At 39.9% G+C, this 27,929-nt stretch overlaps 2 protein-coding genes across 3 annotated transcripts in view; one reads left to right on the forward strand and one right to left on the reverse strand.

Annotated features, from left to right (window-relative positions):
* CTXND1 (cortexin domain containing 1) overlaps nt 1-27,929 on the reverse strand; it is a 413,279-nt gene that overhangs the window by 97,551 nt on the left and 287,799 nt on the right. The gene's annotated exons all lie outside the window — the stretch shown is intronic.
* The window catches only part of ARNT2 (aryl hydrocarbon receptor nuclear translocator 2), a 110,286-nt gene that overhangs the window by 60,362 nt on the left and 21,995 nt on the right, over nt 1-27,929 (forward strand). For both annotated transcript variants that reach the window (XM_087972616.1, XM_087972617.1), the window contains 4 exons: nt 7,149-7,225; nt 9,820-9,954; nt 10,633-10,707; nt 19,904-20,055. In XM_087972616.1, coding sequence (XP_087828742.1) covers nt 7,149-7,225; nt 9,820-9,954; nt 10,633-10,707; nt 19,904-20,055 — 439 coding nt within the window. The remainder of the gene's footprint in view (nt 1-7,148; nt 7,226-9,819; nt 9,955-10,632; nt 10,708-19,903; nt 20,056-27,929) is intronic.

A 27,929-nucleotide genomic window follows, 5' to 3' on the forward strand; every position in this document is an offset into this window, starting at 1 on the left:
GAAGGACATTGTGATGGCTGTTGTCACAAGACCCTCACCTGATGTAACCCACATCTGATCCACCACAAGGCCTATCACTAGACCCTCCCCTGACAAGTCCTACTGACCACACAAAGCCCTTATAAGCAGAAGAACACAAACAGTGCCATTCCTTAAACTCCACTGAAGATGTCATCTAGCTGGTAACTAAATGATCGGAAACCAAGCCACAAGTTCGGAGAACCAGCCTCCACCCTCATCCTACACCTGAGCTACAGATATTTGCCACTATTGCATACTTACTAAGGTTTGGACTCCAGACAGTCTCAGTTTCAAGCCCACAAACAAGGAAGCTTGCTGTGTGGCTTTGGGATAACAGGTAGTCCTCAACGTACGAACCCAATTATCCCACCAGAACTTTCCTTGCTTAATGAGGTGGTCATTAAGTGAATTGCACCCAATTTTAAGGCCTTTATTGCTCATTAAGGCAACCACCACAGTTGTTTCTTCTGATCATGTGTTATCACAGGGACACTGCAACAGTTGTAACTTAGAAGACCAGTTGTAAGTCATTTTTTAAAGCATCTTAGTAACTTCAAATGGTTACTAAATGAATGGTTGCAAGTCGGTGTAGTTCTCTCTTTTAGACCAATCTATTTCTACATTGCAAACTATGACGTGGGAAATACTGTTCAACTTGTTCTATTTTTCTAAATTTTATCCAGCGCATCTGTCTCCTGGATTACAGCTTGGTCATCTTGACTCGGAAGGTAGCAGAGACAGAGCCCAATCAGTGGTGGGATTCAAAATTTTTTACTACCAGTTCTGTGGGTGTGTCTTGGTGGGCGTGGCATGGCTTGGTGGGTGTGGCAGGGGAAGGTTACTGCAAAATCCCCATTCCCTCCCCACCCCACTAACGTGCTTTCCAGCTCCGTTCTCCTGTGCAGGGCAACCAAAGAAGACCCAGCCAATCAGCTGGGACTCAGGAGGCAGAGAATAGATGGTGGTGGGGCCAGTCAGAGGTCGGATTTGCCAGTTCTCCAAACTACTCAAAATTTCTGCTACCGGTTCTCCAGAACTGGTCAGAACTTGCTGCATTCCACCTCTGAGCCCAATCAACATCAGTGAAACAGTAGAATTTTACCTTGGAATCTGCCACTATTTTACTCCTGTCCGACTTGTCTTCCGACCTAATAATTTTTTAAAAAATGATGGGTAATCTAAGGCCCTCTGAAAGTTGCTGAACTGCAATTCTCTGTACCCGTCACCACTGGCCTTTGGGAATTGTACCGTGTTTCTCACATAATAAGGCCGGGCCTTATTTTTTTTTGAGCCCCGAAAAAACGGCTAGGCCGTCTTTTCGGGGGGGTGACTTAATTCCCCCCCTTGCATCCTCGCCAACAGCCACTCCTAAAGAGCCAGAAAGCAGCAAGGGCGCCAGGTGGAAAGGACAGGGTCGCGATCACACGGAGATGCCCAAAGCGCGGAGCGCACATAACTAAAGGCGGCGCACGCAGTTGGCTTGGGGACTACAAGGCAGCATCTGCGCCTCTTCCTGGGCGCGTCTCTAGGCTGCTTCCGGAGCTACGGGACGCTCTCCGTTGCCTACCAGCCCTTCTTCCTTGGGCTCCCTGCCGTGGGGTACACCCACTTCCTCCTGCAAATTACGCCTCGCAACTCTTCTCTCCCTTTCCTCTCGCTCCAAAAAGATCGCCATCATATCCCGCCGATTCGGGCTTCCAGCCACGTTGTGATCCACTAGTGAGGTTGCCATCTCGGATGGAGGCATCGCAGTCTCCCTCTCTTGCTCGCTTTGAACTTCGCGCGGATCAAAATAAAAAGATCGCCTGCCATCATGTTTGGAGCTGCCACTTCCGCGTTTGGAGCTCCAAATGGCGACGGCACTCCAAACACGGAAGCGGCAGCTCCAAACGTGGCGGCGTAATGGGCAGAAGGGAAAGCAACAGCGGCGGGTGCCAAAGGTGTCTGCAGCAAAGGTGGGAGTAGGGAGCTCTCTGTGCTTGGCCATGATCGCCCGTTAGGAGCGGCTGGTGGCGAGGAATTCCGGCCCGCCGGACGCTCCTAACAGCAAGTCTCCCCGACCTTCCCCCTTATTTTGCATATTTTAAAATAGGCCTAAATTTGGGGGGGAGGGGCTTAATTTGATTTTATGCCCAAAAAACATGCTGGGCCTTCCTATTGGTGGAGGCCGTATTGTTGGAGAAACACGGTAGTTGAGCAATATCGGAGAGCCACAGTTTTCTCAGCTTTTCATGAAAGTCCTTGTTCAGCTGATCAGCATTTTGCATTCATATTCCATGAGAACCTTTTCAGTCCTGCTCTGCTTTTTTAACCTCCTCCCCATGTTTCTTCTGTCTCAATTCTTATTTTATAATCGTAGGAACATGAGATAAGAAGGGGATATCTGTCTGATCTGCCCCCAGTCAGAATGCAATGTGTGTGTGGATTAAGTTCTAAGTATCTAAGTTGCTCTAAAGGCCAGCGAAAACAATATCTTTTCAAATTAAAAAAAACTATCATAACGAGGAGAAAATACCCATCTCCACTCTTTGCCAGCCCTCCTGTAGCTTTCTGTTTATTGTTTGTTTCATCCAGATGGGAGAAATGCACCCTATTGTTACAGAAGCCATTCCAAGCTTCCCCAATAACGCAGATAAAGGCTTGGTCACGCTTTTGTCTGAATGATCTTTTGGGTTCTGAAAGAAATTAAACAGACATCACTAAATGTCTCATCTCTAAACCTTCCAGTGTTCCAATATTTGAGGGGCTGCCATAGAGAGGAAGGGAGTCAAGCTATTTTCTAAAGCACACCTGCAGGCCAGACAAGGAATAATGGATAGAAATTGAACAAAGAGAGATTCAACCTGGAAATAAGGAGAAACTTTCTGACAGTGAGAACAATGGAACAGAAGTTGCCCTCGGAAGTTGTGGGAGCTTCATCACTTGAAGCTTTCAAGAAGAGACTGGACTGCTATTTGTCAGAAATGGTGTAGGGTCTCCTGCTTGGGCAGGGGTTGGACTAGATGACCTACAAGGTCCCTTCCAACTCTGATTATCTGTTATCTGCTAAATCTTCTGGCTATGGCCAGAATAAACCACTAGGATTTACAAGAGGGAAAAAATCACAGGTGTGGGTAGCTTGGTAGAAGCCATTCTGCCTTCTAAACAAGACCTCGGCTCATGATTTTTTTCATTAAAATCATACTTGCTTGCATCCAAACTTGGAAGCCACGGAGCTGACCTCTCGGAAACTCAGTATGACTTTATTTCTGTCCTTTCTTTAATACTAAAAAACAACCCCATGCTTGCCAAACATTCCAAACAGTCCTATGCTCTTTATTATATAGCACCAAACAGATGTCTCCAAATAAAATAAAAAACAGATCTCGTTGTGTCAGATTCATCTGAGTTACACACTCAGCTGTTCAGGTCTGTTGTTGCAGTTCATAAGAGTTTCAGGGAACAAAGGAATGATTTTTTCTCTCCTCCACACCAGGGGTTAGCGTGGAGGGGGGAAGTTGTTTTTCGGCTCATTTTGCCTCCTTCCTGAGGTTAGAGTCACCAGGATCTTTGTTCCCCCAATAAATAAAGGATGCTAATTTCACATTTTTTCTCTCAGAAGGCCATTAAGAAGGTGTTTTTATCCTCTCTCTCGTCCATGCTGAGAGGAGGCTGAAAGTTCTCCCTCATAAATAGAAGGAAAGGAAGTGTGACAGGCCTTTCTAGAATCATCTCTCGGTTACATCAGCTTCCCCAACTGCCTTTTGCGAGGAAAAGTACCACATTTTTCAAGGTTGTATAAGTAATTTGGGACATGCAGTGCCTAAATTGGAGAGTGGCTGCTGATTCCCTGCCAAAAACAGCATTGCTGGGGGGGGGAAAAGGATGTTGGTTTGTGTAACATTTGCATCCGCTAATGGATAGTCCTAGAGGCATCTTTAGAAATAATTGCTAGGTTTTAAGTAAAAGTGCAAAATATTTCATTACAGCAGATGAAGGCAATGTCCAAATAATCTGTGCGTCTGCTACTCAGTCTACCATCCAGGCATGAATGGTTGGTTGGGTGACTTTGGTGGTCCCAGTTGCTTTCCCTTCTATATTTCATTTGGAAGATTGTCTATGGAGATTCTCAATCATCCAAGTGAAGGTTGTCCCAAGTTCTGAAGAAGCTTCTTGGATGAGAAGCAAAACATTTTCAAGGAAAGAAACAACTAAGTTCACTTGCCTTTCAAACAGTATCTTTGGGACAGGCTGGATGACTCTTTATGAAGAGGACATCTTGAAAGCTGGAGCATTATCCAGAGATTTCAACAAAATACAAGTGGCAGCCACAACCATGTTTATTGTGACCACTGTCTTGGTTTTTTTAAATCCTTCCCCGCATTCTTTTTTTTTTTTTTTTTTGAAGAATTTTCATCCTGCAAATTGAATGCAGTCACCCAGTATTTTCATTTTCTACAGCCAGGCTGAAAATAGACATATTAGCAGTTTAGTGCTTTGCTTTACAATGGTTGACATCCTGCTTTTTCTAACTGACATGGCAAAAGGTTAAAAATCAGCTGGGACTGAGGATCAAATGGGTGTCCTGCGTTATTTCCATGGATGTATTGATGTCCATGAGACCAATCACTGACTCCAATGTCAGCTACTACCAGAAACATGTAATGATAATGATTTATTTTTGGCCAATGATAAAGCCAAGAAGTTGGTTTCATTCTGGCAGTTTAAAGTTTGATCTAGACATGGAAGAAAAAGAACTGACTCTAAGAACTGTATGTGGCTCTAGTGAATAGAACATGAGATTATAATGAAAAACTAGAAATAGATTGAAAGAGGCTGATCTGGACTCACCAGTGATGTGCATGACAATAAATTACAAAATGTGGTGCTGGAACATTAGCAGATAAAATAGCCTGTTTGAATTCTACCCTCAAAATTTTGTCCATATACTTTGCTGCCAATTCACGGAGTGTCTTATGTCCTCCAAAGCGCTGCATTAACCCAGCCCATGAATTGCACCAATGAAATGCACTTTTCCCACTGCTTGGTAAGTAAGTTTACCAATGTAATTTTATTTAAACAACCATTTGTCTTCCCCTCCCCCTGCTCCGTTTCAATTAAGGGAGATCATGTTTCTGAGAAGGAAATGAATTTTTATGCAGTCCATATGATGTCCCCCCCGCCTAATCAGATTTGTTCACTACATGACAATGGAGGGAAAATATTTGCTAGAAAGGCACGCTGTAGCTTGATGTGCATGCCTGCAGGAATCGAAGTAGGACAACTGTTCCCCTCCAGACTGCACGCTGGTGCACGTCTTGCACAGTTGATACCCACAGTAATCAGAATGTTGATAATACCAAAAAACCCATTCATTCTTTTTTCTTTTCTTTTCTTTTCTTTTCTTTTCTTTTCTTTTCTTTTCTTTTCTTTCCTTCTTTCTTTCTGTCGAACTGTCCTTTACAAAGTCTGCATTACTATTACTATTAATCTTCTCATCACTCTTTATCACCCATCCCCTCCTACTGTGACTGTATGACTGTAACTTTGTCCCTTGTATCCTTACAATTTATATTGACTGTTTCCTAGTATGATTTGATTGCTTATTGTACCCTATGACTATTATTAAGTGTTGTACCTGATGATTCTTGACTCTTGATGAATGTATCTTTTCATTTATGTACACTGAGAGCATTTGCACCAAGACAAATTCCTTGTGTGTCCAACCACACTTGGCCAGTAAAGAATTCTATTCTATTCTATTCTATTCTATTCTATTCTATTCTATTCTATTCTATTCTATTCTATTCTATTCTTTCTTTCTTTCTTTCTTTCTTTCTTTCTTTCTTTCTTTCTTTCTTTCTTTCTTTCTTTCTTTCTTTCTTTCTCTTCCTTCCTTCCTTCCCTCCTTCCTTCCTTTATTTTTTCCTTCCTTCCTTCTTTCCTTCTTTCTTTGCTTTCTTGCTCCCTCACAAACTCAGAATGTCCTTGCAAACTCAGATTTGATCTCATCCTTTTCAGTATATGAGCCCTGATAGGCTAGGGCAGGGATGTCAACACAATTGAGTCCAAAATTTCTGTTATTATGCAAGGCAATTTTTAAATGAGCCCTGATCTACTTTACAACCTTTTTTTGGCATGATTGTTAAGTGAATCACTGCAGTTAAGGCTTCAATCATTTCCCTGGCTATTTTTGTACCTGCTCAGCCAACAATTTTAGTAGCTGCGAAATTGAATGTGCATCCTTGTTCGTTGCAATGTGAGGCTACTAGTGAGAGTTTGGGCCTCCTCATCTGACCATTCTTGCAATCTGGTAAAAGCATGAGCTTCCTTTCTCCTTAACTTAACTAATAGCCCAACATTTCTTCTCCCAATGATTCAATGCTCCTGTATGATGTGAATCCCAACACTCAAGGGAATAAGGCTTTGAATAACTAACTCAAGAATTTGTAGGAAGTTTCTGGCACCAAAACTCCATTTGGGAAATCAGATTACTTTAAAAACTTGGAAGGCCAATGGAGAGATTATGCTGATGTACCAATCAAAGGTATTTATGCAACCCTAAGGCACTAAAAAACAGCATCCTGACCTGCCTTGTTTTTTAACATGTTTATAGCATTAAATTCCATCAAAAGATTGAAAACAAAGTGCAATGAAACTTCTTGCTTTTTTTTTTTCAGGCAGCTGTTTCTTTTCAACATCATACAATATGTTGGTGATTTACAGTAAAAACAACTGCCCTGAAATGACAAGTTTAATATCTGGATGATGCGATCACTTTTCTATTTTTATTCTTATTTTGTATGTACAGGAATGTCTGTAAACATCTACTTGGTTTAGCATGGGCCAGCAATGCAGTATACAAAAACAAACCATTAAAAGCAAATTATGAAGAAACAGGTTCAAGAGCCGAAGTATTTCAGAACTAAAAGGAGCAGAAATATGTTTTTTTCAATCTCTGTACTGAAAATTATTAACAGCAGGACAGCTTCAATATGCTTTTACTGGTACCAGAAAATTTGCTCAAATAATGCCATCTTATCTTCTTCCCAGGGCAGAGTAGTTGAAAAGTTCTTTCTCATCTTTCTGATCCTTCTAACTTTTTTTTTTTTTTTGAACAAATTGTTGTTTTGGGAAAATAATTTTAGGAATGACCATACCGGAAGAAGATGCTGAAGTGGGTCAAGGCAGCAAATATTGCCTGGTGGCGATAGGAAGACTTCAGGTAAAAAATGCTTTTTGGTTACAAAAAGGCTTGCAGAAGTTAACTCTGTGGCTTGCTTATTTATTTGTTTGTTTGCTTGTTTTAAATTATTATAAAAGCTATTCTCCAAAGCACCGGAGGGCAGGGTGAAAAACAATGGAGGGAAACTAATCAAGGAGAGAAGCAACCTAGAACTAAGAAGAAATTCCCTGACAGAACAATTAATCAGTGGAACAATCCAGAAGTTATAAATACTCCAATACTGGAAATTTTAAAGAAGAGATTGGACAGCCATTTATCTGAAATGGTATAGGGCTGAGCAGGAGGTGGACTAGAAGATCTCCAAGGTTGCTTCCAACTCTGTAATTCTATTCTAAAGTGGACTTCAAATTACAACAGTAATCCCAGCTGAAAATGTGAGGCCAGTAGAGCAGAAGTATAACAATGCTACCAAATATATCACTATCCGAATACATGTAAGATCTACATACTTCATTGTGTATAATTCGGGACTATGGATCACTTCTTGATGTCTAGAGGTGTTATTCTTCCCTATTAAGGAATCTGTTGGAGTCAAAGCTGTGGTTCATCTAACGCTTAAGGTGGATAGTCTTTCTGCTGTGTATCACATTATCTCAAAGATAAGAGACAGGGCTGAAGTCAACACAGGTTAGAATCAATGCCCAAAGTAGAATGGTGCCTCCATTCCTTTGCAACATTCCCCCTTTCCATCTCTTCAACCAGCAGCCTATAGGGAAAGGAAAAGCATCTCTTACCAAAAGTCTGAAATGTTCTCCTGCTGCAGGCTTTGGAAATTACACCAAAGGCTATTTGTATGCTACCGTATGTACAAGTCTTGCCGCTTCGATGCACCTTGCAGCAGGGATTCAACACATTAAGCTAAGGAAGATTGGTCTACCTGGTAGAGACTCTCCATCATTGGTTTTCATACCTGGTTGGAGATGCAAGCACACCGAATGCAGTCAGTGATGTTGCACATACACAATAAGGACTGACTGGGTGGGGAAGGGAGGGGAGGGGTGGACAGAGAGGGGCAGGGTCAGCCAGGGGCACGATTTGTCGGTTCTCCAAACTGCACAGAATCCTAACTACCGGTTCTAACCAGTCCGAACTGGTAGAATACTACCCCTGGCTGCCCAGCTCTTTTTGAAAACCTCCAGTGATGGAGCATCCAGAACTTCTGGAGGCAAGGAAACAGCATCAAGAGGACCTTGTCCTGATTCTTGACTTGTGATGACCATTGGTCTTTTATTTTGAGCAGAACACGAGGTTCCCCATCACAGGTTGAATCCATACACACAGATCAGAGTCAATGGGCAATAGGAGTGGCAAATTTTCTTTGAATAGGAAAAAACCAGGGGTCTTATTTTACATAGTGACTAATCAGGTAAGCTGCATACAAGAATAAGACAACTACACTGGTTTTTCCTGAATATTATTAAAGGTAGATATGCTCATGTAAAGTCCTTGATACTGGAAGTCTTTAGTCTCATTTGGTTTTCTGTGTCGCTGACTTCCTTGAAGAGGCAAAGTGTGGTCTTGGCACTGCTGACTTCTTTTATGCCTTAAGTATGAAAGCCAAACATTACTTTGGGGTTGCAGAAACAGGGAGAGGAAGAACATAATCTGCTAACAATGCAGCTGTCAAAATAAGACTACAGTTCCGAAGGATTATTCACGATATGTAGAGAACCAAAAGCCTTTCACCCAAGCCACGCTGTGAGGTCAACACCTAGGGAAGTGTCACCGCAAAGAAATCAGGAAGAGCGTACATGATGAACTCTTCTCTCCCCAGGAAGTACATAATCCAGCTGGAAGCCGGAGCCCTTCTCCTTCCTTAGGGTGACAGGTTGACACGATTTCAGTTCTGGGGGAGACCATTTAAGGGCTAACAATGCTGGGACGTGCTTCTTTGCTTGAGAAGTGCATCTGGCACTGTGGGACAGAGAGAGAAGGGTTCACACAAGAGCAATCTGGTCTAGTGCCCATTTTGTCACAATACCCTCTGTACTCGCATGGTTTTCTCAGTTGGCCAAGATCTCTCTCACTGCTGCCAAAAAGTTGGATTGCTCCTGAAAAACTCTGTATCGTAGGTATCACTTTCTAACCCACTGATTTATCCCAATGACCATATTCCTCACCAGCAGTTTTCTGGGAAATTTTCATTCCTGTTTGCAAGTGCATTCAGGCAGTTTGGGGTCTGATTTTCAATGGAATGATTAGCACTGAACGGAGTTCTTATTATTTTAAATCTTTTGCTTCCGATGTTCTGGGTGTTTTGAGCATTTTTAAGAAGGTTATTTGGGAAACCCAGCCTGGCCTTTTTAAAAATATTATTTAATTGTCCTGCATGCCAGACCTTCCTTTGTCCTATCTGATTGTTTAAATGATCGTTCCCATTTGAGATGGGAAGTTACAGGCTCAGATCCATAACCATTCGATCTTCTATTGAATGTTGCATCAAGTTATAAACTGTTATGCAGTTTTCTTTCACAAGCATCAATAAAATCCTTTCTTGTAAACTGTATTTTGATTATTCCCCCCACCCCCTGCCATTTTTATGAAATAAAGCATGTGTACATTATTTTTCTCAGGTGACCAGTTCGCCGGTATGCATGGATATGAATGGAATGTCGGTCCCCACAGAATTCTTATCCAGGCATAGCTCCGATGGAATAATTACCTTTGTGGATCCAAGATGCATCAGTGTTATTGGCTATCAGCCCCAGGTCTGTTCATTCTTTTTGCCTAAGTTGCCAAATATTCAGAGTTTGCCTCTGAATATTTCTAAAGAGGTCCAGAGTCAGAAATGGAGGGCTGGGTTCTCAAGAGGAAGGAGGGAAGAAAAGGGAAGGGAAGGGAAGGGAAGGGAAGGGAAGGGAAGGGAAGGAAAGGAAAGGAAAGGAAAGGAAAGGAAAGGAAAGGAAAGGAAAGGAAAGGAAAGGAAAGGAAAGGAAAGGAAAGGAAAGGAAAGGAAAGGAAAGGAAGAAGATTGAGCCTTAAATGTCTTAAATAACATTCCTTTTTCATTAACTCATGTATCTTCTATAAATATATATCTTATGTTAGTCTTATTGGCTCTTCTCCATACATAAAGTGCAAGTTTGAAATGTAAAGTGAAAAACTATGGCTGATTCAGTTGTATTGTGTGGTAGATACTTTGAGACTGGGAGCATCTGGAAATAATTATCCTTATCTCTGCTATTGTTTTGTAAGTCATGTCTTAAAATGTATTCATCTGAAAGATTTGCAAACAAATTGTTGCAGCCTTGCTTATTTTTTCTATTAATCAACATTTATTTCTATACATTTAGTGAATTAATTGTTAGTAAACTATTCCTCTGGCAATTTGTAACATTTTTTTAAACTGGTATGGTTTTTTTCTCCTTCTCTGATTTGCTTACCAGGATCTTTTGGGGAAAGATATTTTAGAATTCTGCCATCCAGAAGATCAAAGTCATTTAAGAGAAAGTTTCCAGCAGGTAACATTTTCTTTATTCATACGGTCTCTTTGTATTCTTCATCCCAATGTGAAATCAGGTATAAGATAATAATAGCAGGCAAGTATGTAATATAGCATAAATAATTATTTGTAATGTGAAAGAAACTTAATTTAAGTTTGTTAATCTTGAGTTCATTAGTAAACCCACATTTACTGCATCCAGTTCTGCTCACCACAGTATACAAAAGATGTTGAGACTTTGGAAAGAGTGCAGAGAAGAACAACAAGAACGATCAAGGAGCTGGAGGCTAAAAGATACAAAGAACGGTTACAGGAATTGGCTCTGTCTAGTCTAATGAAAAGAAGGACTAGGGGAGATGCGATAGCAGTATTACAATATTTGAGGGGCTCCTACAAATATGTCAAACTATTTTCCAAAGCACCAAAAGGCAAGACAAGGAACGATAGATGGAAACTAACCAAGGAGAGAAGCAACCTAGAACTAAGGAGAAATTTCCTAATGCTGTGAGCAATCATCCAATGGAATAGTTTGCCTTTAGAAGTTGTGGATGTTCCATCACTGGAGGCTTTTAAGAAGAGACCTGACAACCACTTGTCTGAAACAATATAGGGTCTTCTACTCAAGCAGTGGGTTGGACTAGAAGACCTCCAAGGTCCCTTCCAACTCCATTATTCTATGTTCTATTTATGCGCTGCGTGTTCATGCTGAATCCTAGAACTATATGGAAGCATAAAATTATATTCTCCAATGCTCCCCTAAGCTGTTCATTGCAATCAGAAATTCTGTTACAAATCATAATTTGAATGCTATCAATACGGTCTTCTGTTTGTTTTGCATGTTAGAACTTCAAGTTCAGGTCTTTTTTAGTTGTAAAAATGTGTTCAATACACCATCCCTAGTTCATCTCATTCACCTTTCATCTCATGTTTAACAAAACCAAAGCTATTAAATGCCTGTAACTCCCGCAGCCCAAGCCAGTGAATGCTATTCTGCCAATTTCAACTCTGTTAAGCTGTCAAATCATGCATTTGGAAAATCTCAGTTGATGATTTATAGATATCGGATTATTTTAAAACTTTCTTACAACTGGTAGTAATAAATGTCTAGCTCCCCCCCCCCCCCAATTTTTTTTTTACTCAGCAAATAATTCAAATCAAAGAGCTAAAGAGCATGTGTAATCAATTCTACACTGAGCTCCATCTTTTCAGAGGAGAAATTGGAATTTGTGTCATGGTAAGACAAATCAATTTTGATTTATCCAGCATGCCTTTTGACAAATTGCTTTGGCCGGTTACCAGGCTCACATTCCAGCTGCTTTCCTTGCCACATTTAGCTGCAGGTTAGATTGCTTTGGTCCTTGCTTGAAACTCAGCACTTCCTTGTTTTCCTACTGAAAGGCTGAATGTTAATGGGTTAGCTGTTTGGGATGTGCACAAGTTCCTTGAGTTTCCTCCAGCTTATAGTTATTCCATTGTGAAATAAGAAAAACAAGATTTTGGGAGGGCGGAGCTGGCGTCGCGATGATACGGCATGCGATCTTGGAGGTCTCAGATCGCTGCCGATATCTTTGCTCCTGGACGGTCCTATTGGATCTAAACCATCCCGAAGAGATGGTGAAAGTGAAGAGCGCATCCTGTCAATCCCAGGGATACCGCAAAGTCCCTGGTAGATCCAGGAGAAGCTCTTCTTGCCAGCGGCAAAGAGGCAGCCATTAAAGCTGCTGAAGTTGGGACAGCTCCGAAATGGAAGAGAGCAGAAAGAGAAAGTGTGCTGGTTTGGTGAGAACTTTTTCTTTACTTTAAGATTTGAAAGGATACCCTAAGGAAAAGAAAGAATCTGTAAAAGTTTTGACAGAAGTGATTAAGCGGCGATTTTAAACAGGAATGTCAAAGTAATGTTTTGTTTTGTTTTTCTCATTGCTGGATTTTCTATATATGATCTTGTATTTTGAAACTGGACTGTTTTTTTCGTTTATATCTATTTTTTTCTTCTCCTTTTTGATGTTGTAATATTTTAGGCTAGAGGCTCCCTTTAGTTATTTCATTTTTAAAAAAAAAATCTTTTCTTTTTTTATTAATTCTTATTATATCCTGCTCGGAAAAGGAGGGGGAAAGTGAGAGCAAAGAAACTTTGTAACACTGCCAACTAGAGGCTTGAAAATATTCTGTTTCCCTGTGACCAGACAAAGCTGAGAAAGAAAGAACTGAGACTCTTTTCCAAGGACATTGCCTGTTTGATAAGATAGAGGGAAGAGCATGGGAGAGTATTATTGCAGGTGCTCTTCTGGGTTTCTATCAACAGCTGGAGTCTGGTGTTGAAACGTAGGGGGGAAAAAGGTGATAAGATTTTGGAGAAGAGAGTTATAATAAGAGCCTTGGATAATCAAACAAAGTGCAGTGTGCCCTTTTTACTTTTCCTAAGTTGTGCTATCCCTCCTCACCAGCTTTATTGTATTTTTTTATCTTTTTTTTTTTTTTTTGTAATAACTATTTGGGTTTTTTGGCTTTGTTGGAGCTTGTCTTTGTTTTTCTTTCTTTCTTTCTTTCTTTTTTTGGAAGTCCAATCTCTACGTTTGCTTTTTATTTTAAAGGGAAACCCTTAAAGGCCTCTTTTTTTTCTCCTTTCCTGGTATTTTTGTTTTTTCATCTACCTTTCTGGTTTATTTTTATGCACTTTTTTCTATTTGAGATTTTTCAGTTGGATTAAGGTGTTGAAGAACCTGAAGAATTTTTCCTTTTCCTTTTTTTTCCTTAAGTCTTTTTCTTTATCTAACTATTGATTGGATACAAGAACCTGAAGAAATTTTGTCCTCCCTTTTTTTTCTTTTTTTTATTATTATTATTGGGCTTCTTTTTTCTACTATTTTTATTTTGAACTATAATTGGTTACTTCACAATTGGATTAAGGTTTAGAAGAACCTGAAGATTTTGAATTGCTTAAAATGAGTAGGAAATTTATAGCTCCTGGTTCTTCAACTTCTACTTCTTCCTCTCCACCATCTGGAGGACAACGTTCAATACAGACAGTTAAAGCAAGAAAAAGAACAAGAAAAAGTGACTCTGCAGATGATTATGCAAGGAATTCAAAATATTCAAGCAAGATCAGAGAATATTGAAAAGAGAATAGAGAACATTGAACAAAGAACAGAGAACATTGAACAAAGAACAGAGAACATTAAACAAAGAACAGGGAAAACCGATGAAAAAGTGGAGAACATCCAACAAATGATGTTGAAGTATGATGAGAGATTCCAAAAAATTGAAGAAGAAGATAAACAAAGAGACTAGAAGATTGGAGATATTGATAATAGATTAATGGTGGTTGAACAAGATAAAAGTAGTATGTTGAGATGGGAGATGGATAGATTAGAATTCTATCTTAGATTCCAAAATGTAGAGGAACAAAAAGGACAAAACCTAGCTGAGATAATGATAGAAGTACTGGCTGAAGCTTTGGAAATAACTCAAGAGAAGATGATGGATGGAATAGATGAGGTTTATCAAGTTTTCACAAGATATGCGATGAGAAATAGCTTACCAAGAGAAGTTCACATTAGATTTACAAAGAAAGCCATTAAAACACAAATATTGCCAGTGGCAAAAGAGAAAACATTGAAATACAAAGACAAGGAGATTATGGTCTTGAAACAAATACCCAGAAGAGTGAGAGAGATGAGAAGAGAATACCGATTCCTGACTAAAATGCTACTTAAAAAAGAGGTGAATTATAGATGGCTGATTCCAGAAGGTTTAATGTTCACATGGCAAGAACAGAGACATAGAATTGACTCAATTGAGAAAGCGGAATTATTTTATACAGAATTTTTTTGGAAGGAAAGAGGAAGAGGCAGAAAAAGAGATCTCACTAATTGAATTCCAAGAGGACTGCCAAATGGCAACTGAAAAAGAAGAAGGCGCAGTAGGTGGAAAGGTGGAAGCCAAAGAACAACGTGAACTAAGATCTATGAGAGCTGCTAAACTTAACTATAAAATATAACCATGGAAGAGAAAAAATTGATTACAATTAATATAAATGGACTTAACTCAGCCATTAAAAGAAGGAAAACCTTTCATAAATTAGAGAAATTAAAATTTGATATAATTTGTCTACAAGAAGTACATATTAAAAAACAATATGAACAATTGTTGGTACAGCCAAAATTAGGGAAAATATTTACTTCCTTGACCCAATGTAAGAAAAGAGGAGTGGTTTTATATATTAAAGAGACCATCCCAGCAAAATTGATCTATACCGATGATGATGGAAGAATACTAATGGTGGAAATAATGGAAAATAATATGAAAACACTCCTGATTGCAATTTATGCTCCGAATGACAAACAAGAAGAATTCTACAAAAAATTACATATGAAAATAATTGAACTGGACTATGCTAATATAGTTATGATGGGAGATATTAATGGAATTGTAGACAATAAATTGGACTATACAGCACAGAAAACAATAAAGCAAAACAGAAAGACTCTCCATAAATATTTTTTTTTAAATGGTAGATGAAATAAACTTAAAAGATACATGGAGAGAAAGAAATGCTAAAACTAAACAAAACACCTTCTATTCAAATAGACACTTATCATGGTTCAGAATAGATATGATATGGATATCAACAGAAATAATATCTAACATTCAAGAAATAAATATTGAAACAAGTATTTGGGCAGATCACAATCCAATGACAATTAAATGGAAAGGACAAAAAAGAAGATCTAGATGGACGTTAAATAATACTATTTTAAAGGAAAAAGACTTCACACAGTGGATGGAGAAAGAATTGGCTTTTTTCTTTAGAGAAAACAAAAAAGAAGATACATCAATCCAGAACGTATGGGATACAATGAAGGCATATGCCAGAGGCTTGATAATAGATTATACAAGGAAAAGAAATACCATGAAAAGATTAGCCTCTAAGGCTTTAGAGGATGAGTATAAAGCAGTGGTCCCCAACCTTTTTGTACCAGGGACCGGTTTCAAGCAGAAAATTTTTGCAAGGACCGGGGGGGGGAGAGAGAAGAGAAGGAGGCTTGCTCTCTCGCTCCTCCACCAGCCCAGGAAGAAACTGCTTCAAAGAAGCGGGGGGGGGGTTCCTGTCGCCGCAGCTATTCCGAAGCGCCCGTTTCACCCCCACTCCCGCCCGCGCGCGCACACGCGCGCTTCAATCCACAGTGTCCCGTTCTGCCTGCCTGCCTGCCTGCCTTAGTTTCTGGTTGTTTGGGAGCAGCTTCAGCTGAGAATAATAACTATTCGCCTCTTTTACTCAGCCGAAGCTGTTCCGATTCAACCATTAACGAAGGCAGGCAGGCAGGCAGAACGAAGCACTGAGTTGAACCCAGTGCACGCGCGCGCGCGGGCGGGCGGGCGGACGGGGTGGGGGTGGGGGAGAAACGGGCGCTTCGGAGGCGCTGCGGCGACAGGAAAAGCCCCCCCCCCCTTCTTTGAAGCAGTTTCTTCCTGGGCTGGTGGAGGAGCGAGAGAGCGACTGAGAGAGCTGACCCAGAGAGAAGGACAGGCTTCGGTTGCTTCCTCCCTCCCCTTCTTTCATTTGTGTCCTTGATCCCCGATCCCAGCAGCATTCACCGAAGGTGAAGAAAGCCGCCATTTTTTAAAAAAAAAATTCTTTGCGGCCCGGTAGAGAGTGCTCCACGGCCCGGTACCGGTCCGCGGCCCGGTGGTTGGGGACCCCTGGTATAAAGGACTTGAAAAAGAGCTACAGAAAATGCCACAGAAAAAGGACATCAAGCTAAAAATGGATATAATTAAACACAAAATGGGTCAAATAGAAAAAGAAGAATTAGCACAGAAAATTAGAGGTGCTAAACAGAACTACTTTGAAGACGCAAACAAACCAGGTAGATGGTTAGCATACAAATTGAGAAAGGAGAAAGAATCAAGGAAAATATTGCAATTAATAGATGACCAAGGCTAAGTTTGCCATGGTAGCAAAGAGAAGAAGGAAATCATTTGAGACTTCTATGGGAAATTATATATGCAAGAGAATATTGATGAGGAAAGAGTTAAGCAGTACTTACAGAATGCTAATTTACCTCAGATACCTAAAGAAACTGAAAAAATGTTAGAAAGCAATATAACAATGATGGAGCTAACTGAAGCACTCAAGAAGCAAAATAATGGAAAGGCACCAGGTCCAGATGGACTTCCGGCAGAATTATATAAAACATTACAAGAATCGTTGAATCTTCCATTGCTAGAAGTTATGAATGAAGTTATGTTAAAGAAGAAGATACCTAAATCATGGTCAGAAGCCTATATTACACTTATTCCAAAAGAGGAGGCCCACCCATTACAAATTAAGAACTATAGACCCATTTCTCTACTAAATGCAGATTATAAAATCTTTCCCTCAATATTGGCAGAAAGACTTAAAAAATATTTAAATAATTTTATCCATCCTGATCAAAATGGATTTCTGCCAAAGAGACAAATTAAAGACAATATGAGAGTAATCTTGGATACCTTGCAATACTACGAGGCACATCCTGAAAAACAAATGGCTCTGATATTTTTAGATGCACAGAAGGCATTTGATAATGTGAATTGGCGATTCATGGTATTACTGTTGGAACAGATGGGTTTTGCTAGAAAATTTATTCAAGCAATAGAAGCTATATACTATAAGCAAACGGCAAAGGTAATGATAGAGGGAGAACTGACAGACTCTATTAATATAAGAAAAGGAACAAGACAAGGGTGCCCACTATCACCTTTGTTGTTTGTGTTAACTTTGGAAGTGTTAAACAGAAATATTAGAGATGAAAAGAATATAAAAGGAATGAAAATCAAAAAGGAAGAATTTAAGCTGCAAACATTTGCGGATGATCTGGTTTTCATCTTAGAAGACCCTTTAGAAACAGCATCAAAATTGATAGAAAAGATAGAGACATATGGAAAGGTGGCTGGTTTGAAAATAAATAAAGATAAGACAAAGATTTTGACAAAGAATATGCTATTAAGACAAAAGGAAGAACTGGCAGATCTATTGAAAATTCACGTCACGAATAAGATCAAGTACTTGGGGATATATTTGACAGTAAGATGTAGTACATTAAAAGAGAATAATTATATTAAACTTAAACAGCAGATAGCGCTAGATTTGGCGAAATGGAAAAACTCACAACTGTCACTAATAGGGAGAATTTCAACAATCAAGATGAATATATTACCCAGAATTTTATATTTGTTTCAAACAATTCCAATTAGGCTTGGAAAAGACAACTTTGAAGATTTAAATAAAATTGTGTTGAAATATATATGGCAAGGTAAGAAAGCGAGAATAAAGTTAAAACTTTTGCAAGATGCTAGAATTAGAGGAGGATTTGGTTTGCCTAATTGAGAGTTGTACTATCAAGCTACAAATTTGATGTGGGTTAAGGAATGGATAACACTAAGAAATACTAGATTGTTGGCATTAGAAGGACATGATTTGTTGTTGGGGTGGCATGCTTTTTTATGGTACAAAGGAACTAAAACATGGGTATTTTAGAAGACATTATATATGGGAGTCTCTGTGGTTAAACTGGGAGAAGATTAAAAGACAATGTTATTTGAAAATTCCAGTCTGGTTATCGACTATTGAAGCATTTTCGTATCCTATAATATACAAAAAGGAACAAACAGTTAGATATGGTGAAATATTGAATGAAAAGGGTGAACTTAAATCTATGCAAAAACTAGAGGAACAAGGTATAAAGATGAATTGGTTCTCATATGCGCAAATACATTCAAGGTATGATAAAGATTCTAAAACAAGGTTTCTATGATAAACTGACTGACTTAGATAAGATTTTGACAGGTACTGATGAAAAGGTGATTAAAAAATTGTATGGATATTTATTAGAAATTAAACTAGAAGAAGAACAAGTTAAAGAAACTATGATCGCTTGGGGGAAGAATTTTGGATATGGGATTGATTTAGAGAAATGGCAAAAATTGTGGTCTCAAAATTATAAAATGACAATGTCAACAGCATATAAAGAAAATTTGTATAAGATGTTTTACAGGTGGCATTTCCCCCCGACAAGAATAGCAAGAATGTTCAAGAATAAATCCGAAAAATGTTGGAAATGTCATCAGACACCTGGCTCATATTACCGTATATGGTGGACTTGTGCGGATGCTAAAAAATACTGTACTAAAATCCACATGTGGTTGGAAAAAATGACAAAAAAACATATAGACTTGAAACCAGAGATATTTTTATTGGGAATTTTACCTGAAATATATAGTAAAGGCTTGAAATACCTGATTGTAAATGTATTAACAGCGGCTAGGATTGTATTTGCTAAAAACTGGAAAAATGAGAAAATACCATCACAGGAGGAAATCATTAAGAAAATATTGGAATGTGCTGAAATGAGTAGATTGACATTTGAAATTAGAGAACAAGAAGATAAACAATTTTATAAAATTTGGGAGCTTTTCTATCAATGGTTAGACAATAAAGTACAGTAATGAAATATGTAGACTTTTAGAAAATAATAAATATATAAAGATGCATTCTTTTCTTATTATATCTACAAAATGATTCTAGGATAGATTTGGGATGACAATATGAACTGTTATAAAATAAACTTAGTAAATTATGGTTATCTTGTAAAACATGAATGAATAAAAGTATAGTCAAATGATTGATTAATAATGATACTAAGGTATTTAATTTTTGATTGACAATATGAGATTATATGTAATGTAATTGTAATTAAAGACTACGAAATGGAAGCACAAAACAATTTGTAAACCAACCGGCACACTGTATGTACACCTATGGAAGATAGTTTGATGTTTTTATGTTTTGTTTGTTTATGTTTGTTTTTAAAAACCAATAAAATTAAAAAAGAAAAAGAAAAACAAGATTCTGTAGTGACACAGCATATTTACAATATTTGCTGGCAAAAGAAGAGATTACACACTTGCTGTTCAAATAAATACTACTACAGGTAGTGTTTGACTTTAAGCCACAATTGACTTCAAAATTTCCTTATGTGACCTTCTTAAAAGTCACATATAAGGACAAAAGCAGCTCACTTCATCAGCTGAGGGTCTTCCTGTTTAAGCTTTTGAAGATGGTTTATTTTGCTGTTCTGTAAAACAGTTCTGTTCTGTATTTTGCTGTTCTGTAAAACTTCCCTTTGGACTGGAAGGTGATGTCATTTTCCTTGATCTTTACAATGATTCTGCAGGTGGTGAAGCTGAAGGGCCAGGTGCTCTCCGTGATGTATCGCTTTCGTACCAAGAACCGGGAATGGATGTTAATTAGGACTAGCAGCTTCACATTTCAGAACCCGTATTCGGATGAGATTGAGTATATCATCTGCACCAACACAAACGTCAAGTACGTCCTATAAACGCTAAGGGATGTCTTCCTTTCTCGAATGCAGTTTTATTTTAGAACTATGAAACTATGTGATCGGGCTTCGTTTTTTGGGAGGAAAATAAGGGGGGGGGGAATTGTGCCTCTGCCTACCAGCATCCATTGGTATTCATCTGGCTAGTGTCCTGTCAGTGTGTGAGAGAGTTGAGGGCTGTTTGGAAACTGAAACAGTATTTGCTGTGTGAGCAAGAAGGAGACAGCAAGGAGCCTGCACGTGGCTTAGCTCAAGTGTTCTGTACTAAAGCTGCTTGGTGCTCTGAAACTGAAACTCCTGTGCTTGTGTTTTGCATTTGGAACAGGGTTTTTTTTTCAGATGGGGAGGGGGAGTAGAACTCCTTAGTATCAGAGCGTGTTAATAATAATATACAAAATACTAATGCTCTGATAGTCATTTCGAAAAATCCTTCCTTAGTGAGCACCTAGAAGAGCACCAAGAGGAACATGTGTGCCATCTTTCAAGTTTGTAAGCTTTATGGTTCTGGAGATTTTGTGATGATGCGTGAGTGGTATTTCACATTTATATTTATATTTTTATTTTTATTTTATATTTTATTTTATATATATATATATATATATGAGAGTTGTGTTTCCAGGTTACCTTCTCTCTCTCTCTCTCTCTCTCTCTCTCTCTCTCTCTCTCTCTCTCTCTCTCTCTCTCTCCCTCCCTCCCTCCCTCCCTCCCTCCCTCCCTCTCTCTCTCTCTCTCTCTCTCTCTCTGCAGTCAGGATCAAACTGCTGGCAGTCAGCAGAATTAGCCTGCAATACTGTATTCTAGTCACTGCGGCACCACTGCTCTTCAACAAATAAATAGGACCTTGTTTGAACTCTCAATTTTATTGGACAGCAATCTCGTGACCCACAAGGAACAGGATTTCCTTGGGATTGCCCCTATACAATAAAAATTACTTCAAATGGAAATGACTAATCAAAGTCATATATATCATCACTTTGAAGGTAGATGGCTAAGCCTTGTGGTTTTCTCTTCTCCATTTCTCCTACTGCTCATTCATTTCACTTTGTTTTTTCACCACGTTTGAGGACCTGCAGTTAGAACAACACGGACACTTTCCAAAATGCTGTTCTAATGTTTTGTTGATATGATTGGTAGATTATCTTGGAGTTGACTTGGATCCAAAGAGAAACACAAAGCTGGATAATAAATAAATGTCTATTCTGCATGGTCAGATGGTAGAAGCAGGAGGATCTGTAGCACATAAACAAACTTCTGTTCAGCCAGAAGTCTTTAGAACCTAAAAATAAAAAAGTCATTATCTGGGCCAATAAATTACTTATATTGACACTGAGCAAGGAATTTTCCCTTTCAAGGTTGCATCTATAGCATTGCACTTGAAAATAAATTGAATGTGTTATCCTTCTTTGGATTCTGTCATATTTATCCCCAGTTGACTTAGCAAAAGAAGGCATCCTTCCCTAATATGGGGGTAGGCTGCTATGGGCTAATGCATTACTGTTGCTCTTTTCTAAGGGAGCCATACATTGTGAGAGAGAGCCTTTTTAACTAGTTTTAAGAAAGTTGCAGTACACCTGTAGCATTTTAAATAACCGAAGGAGCTAGAGATACAGTTTGGGGTGGTTTTTTTTGTTTTTTTTAAATAAAGTTTTATTGAGTTTTAACAAAACAAATAAAACATTTTATTTGAGTACAGCATGGTTGCGGGTTATCACATTTCCATACAGACACAATTTCATATGCATATTCATCTTATGTATTCAACTTCATATCTTATTACTCTTTTTCCAACTTCTCACTATTTCTCCCTTTATTTCTCTTAATTTTCTTTTATGATTATCTCATTTTCTTCTTATTCAATTGTATTTCTTTTACCTAAATTTTTATATCTTTTTATTCATTGTACTTTTGTCTGTCTTGTTTACAATTTCATATGTTCTTTTCCAACATTCTTAAGAAGCAAAATTCCCCCTATAATTGCCAATCAAAGTGCAACACCTTTAAATCTTATTGTTATTATCATATGAATTCTCATTAAACATTGAATTCTAAAATTATAACATTCAAATTTCTAATATCTATTTTATATCATGTAAATCTCATCATTCAGACTCTGCTTGGTACTTCCCCTTGAAAATGTAAAAAGAAAAATTCTAAAAACATTAGCAAAAACAATATATATACATATATACATATATACATATATACATATATACATATATACATATATACATATATACATATATACATATACATATACATATACATATACATATACATACATACATACATACATACATACATACATACATACATACATATATATATATATATATATATATATATATATATATATATATATATATTCTGAGGTTCTCCGGGTATTTGTATGTGGATCTTTGGTTATTCGGGTTTTCTCTCGCGTAAGATTGAAGTATCTAGGCAGCGTTTGATGAAGTCTCATTCATCATCTTCAGGCTTCTGTCTTCAGCTCTGTGCTTCACTCTGAGAAGCACAGAGCTGAAGACAGAAGCCTGAAGATGATGAATGAGACTTCATCAAACGTGCCTAGATACTTCCAATCTTATGCGGGAGAAACCCGAATAACCAAAGATCCATATATATATATATATATACCGTATTTGCCGGCGTATAAGACGACTTTTTGCCCTAAAAACATGCCTCCAAGTGGGGGGTCGTCTTATACGCGGTAAATACATTGTCACTCGGTGCAAGAGTGACGGGGCGGAGCTCCGCAACTTGCGAAGCCCCTTCAAGCCCAGCCGAAGTCTCTCTTCCTCCTCCTCCCACCCACCCACCCACCCTCCGCCCGGCTCGGGCGCTGCGAGGCCAATCTGGAGGTGGGGTGGGGGTGGAGCGGGAGGGTCTCTGGCGGGCCGCCGCCCAGCCAGCCCCGAGCCGCGTAATGGCCCGGGGAGTGGGGGGAGAAGGTGGGGGTGGACTGTGGCGCCCCTCCTTCTGGGCAGCGGGCGGGGCGGCAATTTGCTCCTCCCACTTCTCCCTCCCTCTTTGAAAGACCGGGAGGGCTGTGCTTGGGGCGGGGGTGTCCTCAGGAAGTTCCTGATGGGACCCCGCTGGGCAGGGCCACCCGGCTCCCGAGCTGCTTTCCAGGGTCCCCTTGGGAAGAAAGGGTCCGGTGGGCGGTGGAAGAAGGCGAGCGCCCTCCTCCCGCCCCCTGTCCCGTCCCGTCCCTCCTCTTGTCCCCTCCTCCCCTCCCCGCTTAAGAGAGAAAGATCTGCCTCCCCTGCACCGAGCTTCCACCCGGCGCCGCGTCTCCCGGCCAGCGCGCGCTTGCGACTTGGGAACCGGCCAAGCGACTTTAAAACCGAGCGGAGGCCAGAGATAGCCGGAATTACCCTCCACACCACACACACACACACACACACACACACACACACACAGAGAGAGAGTTGGCAGCTGTCCATCCCCCACCCTTGGAGTCCCGATGGCACGCACGCAGGGGCTGTCACAAAGGGAGAGGAATTGAGTGCCAGCCTGAGAAAGGCGAAGCTGCCTCTCTAAAGCATTTTGGTGGCTTTGTAAGTTTGGGGGAAAGGGGTTGGGGGTGTCAATCAAGAATTATATCCAGAATACCCCAAGTGTTACAACTTACCGTATTTGCCGGCGTATGAGACGACTTTTTTGCCTTGAAAAGCATGCCTCCAAGTGGGGGGGTCGTCTTATACTGCGAGTATATAACAAAAACTATATTTTGAGTGGAAATGTTGGGGGCTCGTCTTATACGCCCAGTCGTCTTATACGCCGGCAAATACGGTATATATATATATATATATATATATTTGTTTTCTTAAGTTTTCGATGGTACTTACATGTATGGTGTTCGGCTTGGTTCGGGTATTTTCCCACGTCATTGTAGTTCTTTTAAAGTTGTAGCAACGTTTCAGCAGAATCTCATCTGCCATCATCAGGCTTCTGTATTGTGTTCGTCTGTGAGTCAGACTTTCACAGCCATTTCAGTTTTAAATTTGGGGCTAGCCTACTGCTGTGCCAGAATGGTTTTTCTTCATCCTGATTGGTTGGGAGTCTTGGTCTGTGTTTATTGGTCTCGGAGTTTGCTGTGTTCTGCTTGATTGGTGTCTCTAATATCTTCTGTCTGTTTTTGGCTCTTTTTGTATCTTGATTGGCTGGCAGCATTGTGTTGCTTTAATGGAGGCCTTTAGTGCAGCTTGGCTTCGGGTAAATGGACGGCTATCATTAGTTAGGAAGCTGGGTTTCATCTGGGTGCCTGGTTGGGGTGTGTTTGAGCTGGAGGTATCAGGGGATCTGTTTGTGCCCAGGTGTTTGCCTGGCTTGTGGTGTGGAGATTTTTGTTTGTGAGTGCAGGCTTCCAAATGATTGACAGCCTGGTGGAATCATCTCTTCTGTTCATGCTTTCTGGTCTTTTTCAATCTCTATGGCTTCTCTGATGATTCTGTGATTAGGGTTTTCTATAGTGGCCAGGGTTTTGGTGCCATTGAAGTTGATGCTATGACCTGTGGCTTCCATGTGTTGGACTAGTGAGGAAGTGTGTTCCAGCTTTTTGACTGCATTTTTGTGTTCATCCAGGCGGGTGCTTATTCTTCTATTAGTCTGTCCAATGTATGTGGCGGGCATGATGCACAGGGGACTTCGTATATGCCTTGGTTTTCCAGGTCAATTTTATCTTTGGGGTTGCTAAGGATGGCTGCTATTTTTCTGTCTGTTTTTGAAGGCAGTCCTGATGTGATGTCTGTGTAGTACCTTACTAATTTTGTCTGTAGTACCTCTTATGTAGGGCAGGACAGCTGTTCCATAGGTCTGTTCATCTTCTGGGTCTCTATTATGTTTCAGTGTGTTTTTGTGGATCAAGCTGGTGATTTTGCTTTTGTGGAAGCCGTTGGCTGTCAGTACTGTGCATCATGCCCGGCCACATACATTGGACAGACTAATAGAAGAATAAGCACCCGCCTGGATGAACACAAAAATGCAGTCAAAAGCTGGAACACACTTCCTCACTAGTCCAACACATGGAAGCCACAGGTCATAGCATCAACTTCAATGGCACCAAAACCCTGGCCACTATAGAAAACCCTAATCACAGAATCATCAGAGAAGCCATAGAGATTGAAAAAAGACCAGAAAGCATGAACAGAAGAGATGATTCCACCAGGCTGTCAATCATTTGGAAGCCTGCACTCACAAACAAAAAAATCTCCACACCACAAGCCAGGCAAACACCTGGGCACAAACAGATCCCCCTGATACCTCCAGCTCAAACACACCCCAACCAGGCACCCAGATGAAACCCAGCTTCCTAACTAATGATAGCCGTCCATTTACCCGAAGCCAAGCTGCACTAAAGGCCTCCATTAAAGCAACACAATGCTGCCAGCCAATCAAGATACAAAAAGAGCCAAAAACAGACAGAAGATATTAGAGACACCAATCAAGCAGAACACAGCAAACTCCGAGACCAATAAACACAGACCAAGACTCCCAACCAATCAGGATGAAGAAAAACCATTCTGGCACAGCAGTAGGCTAGCCCCAAATTTAAAACTGAAATGGCTGTGAAAGTCTGACTCACAGACGACACAATACAGAAGCCTGATGATGGCAGATGAGATTCTGCTGAAACGTTGCTACAACTTTAAAAGAACTACAATGACGTGGGAAAATACCCGAACCAAGCCGAACACCATACATGTAAGTACCATAAAACTTAAGAAAACAAATATCAAACCTCTACGGGAGGAAATAAACAGCCAGATCAAAACCTACGAGAAACTGGAAATTAAAAGAGCAGGAATACTATGTGACCTCCAATTCCTACGCAGCTGCAGAGACAACAATACTACACCAACCTGCTTCAAATTAACATTTCATCAAAGCACAGCAGCCACTAAACGTATCCTGAAAAGAACTGAAATGGCTTTACTACGGAACGAGCTCCACAGTAAGAGATTCCGATTAGATCAGTTAAACAAAGATTTGCTAGCACTACACCTGGAACTGAGCAGCAAAATCCACCCTCTACTTTGGGACAAGATAAAACAACTTACAACTTGGAGAGCTGATTCTGAAGGTATTTACAAACAGGAAAAATTATTGAAAAAATTAAAGAAATTAGAACATGACAAGAAAACCCCAACAACTCACAACAACACCTGAAACAATTAGTGCACAACGTTTCCAACAGAGAACTCACCAAAACAGAAACAGATGTCCTAACCAAAGGATTCAATTATGCTATAGCACCCAAAAAATCCCCACAGAATCCATCATATGTGCAGTAGAATCCAGCCTAACTAAATTAAATACAGATGAAGCTGATAAAATAAGACACCAAGTTACCAACATCTTATGCACAAGCAAACCACCAAAAAGCAACTTACAGAAAAATGAAATCAAAGCACTACAAACCCTGAAAAGAGATAGCAGCATAATCATCCTCCCAGCAGACAAAGGAATGCCACTGTAGTAATGGACAGAAAAGACTACGAAACAAAATTGACAGACCTACTCCAAGACTCCACATACAAACCCATAAACACTGACCCAACCACATATCTGGAAAAATTAACCAAGAAGAAAATTATAACCAGCCACATAAGCAAAGAGATCCAACACATGATCATACCCAGAGAGAAATCTTCCAGATGCCCCAAACTATACGGCCTCCCAAAAATACACAAAGAAGGCATACCTCTCAGACCCATAGTCAGCTCCAGAGGAGCACCACTACAAAACCTAGCTAAACACCTAGCAAAAGAGCTACAGCCCCATGCTGAAACAGCAGCTTCTCATGTAAAAACTCATACCACTTCTTGGAAATGATCAAAGATCTACACGTGGAGCAAGAAGATCTGCTTGTAAGTTTTGACGTGGTTTCACTATTCACTCAAGTCCCGATAAAAGAGACCCTTGAAATCATCAAAAATAAATACCAACCAGCTAAACACCTCATGGAACTAACAGAACACTGCTTAACCAACACATATTTCATATACAAAGGACAAAGATACAAACAAATAGAAGGAGCTCCCATGGGATCACCACTGTCACCTGTCATTGCAAACCTGTTCATGGAAGAATTGAATCCAGAGCCCTGGCCAATGCCACCCTCAAACCCAAACTATGGTTAAGATACATCGATGACACATTCGTGATTTGGCCCCATGGACAAGAAAACCTAAACAATTTCCTAACACACCTAAACAGCGCACACCCCAAAATCAAGTTCACCATGGAAACAGAAACAAACAAACAACTACCATTCCTAGATGTACTAATCTACAAAAAAACAGATGGCACACTAGGACACACCATATACCAGAAGAAAACCACACCAACCGCTACCTCAACGCCCAATCCCACCACCACCCAGCACAGATAAACTCCGTGGCTAAAACACTAATTACCAGAACCAAACGCCTGGCAGACAAGACACACATTAAGACTGAACTATGCACCCTGACTAAAGTACTGACAGCCAACGGCTTCCACAAAAGCAAAATCACCAGCTTGATCCACAAAAACACACTGAAACATAATAGAGACCCAGAAGATGAACAGACCTATGGAACAGCTGTCCTGCCCTACATAAGAGGTACTACAGACAAAATTAGTAAGGTACTACACAGACATCACATCAGGACTGCCTTCAAAACAGACAGAAAAATAGCAGCCATCCTTAGCAACCCCAAAGATAAAATTGACCTGGAAAACCAAGGCATATACGAAGTCCCCTGTGCATCATGCCCGGCCACATACATTGGACAGACTAATAGAAGAATAAGCACCCGCCTGGATGAACACAAAAATGCAGTCAAAAAGCTGGAACACACTTCCTCACTAGTCCAAC

This window comes from Notechis scutatus, chromosome 11 (genome assembly GCF_049901735.1).
Source record: "Notechis scutatus isolate UNSWTSFEM ecotype Mainland chromosome 11, rNotScu1.2, whole genome shotgun sequence".
In the NCBI taxonomy this organism is placed as follows: domain Eukaryota; kingdom Metazoa; phylum Chordata; class Lepidosauria; order Squamata; family Elapidae; genus Notechis; species Notechis scutatus.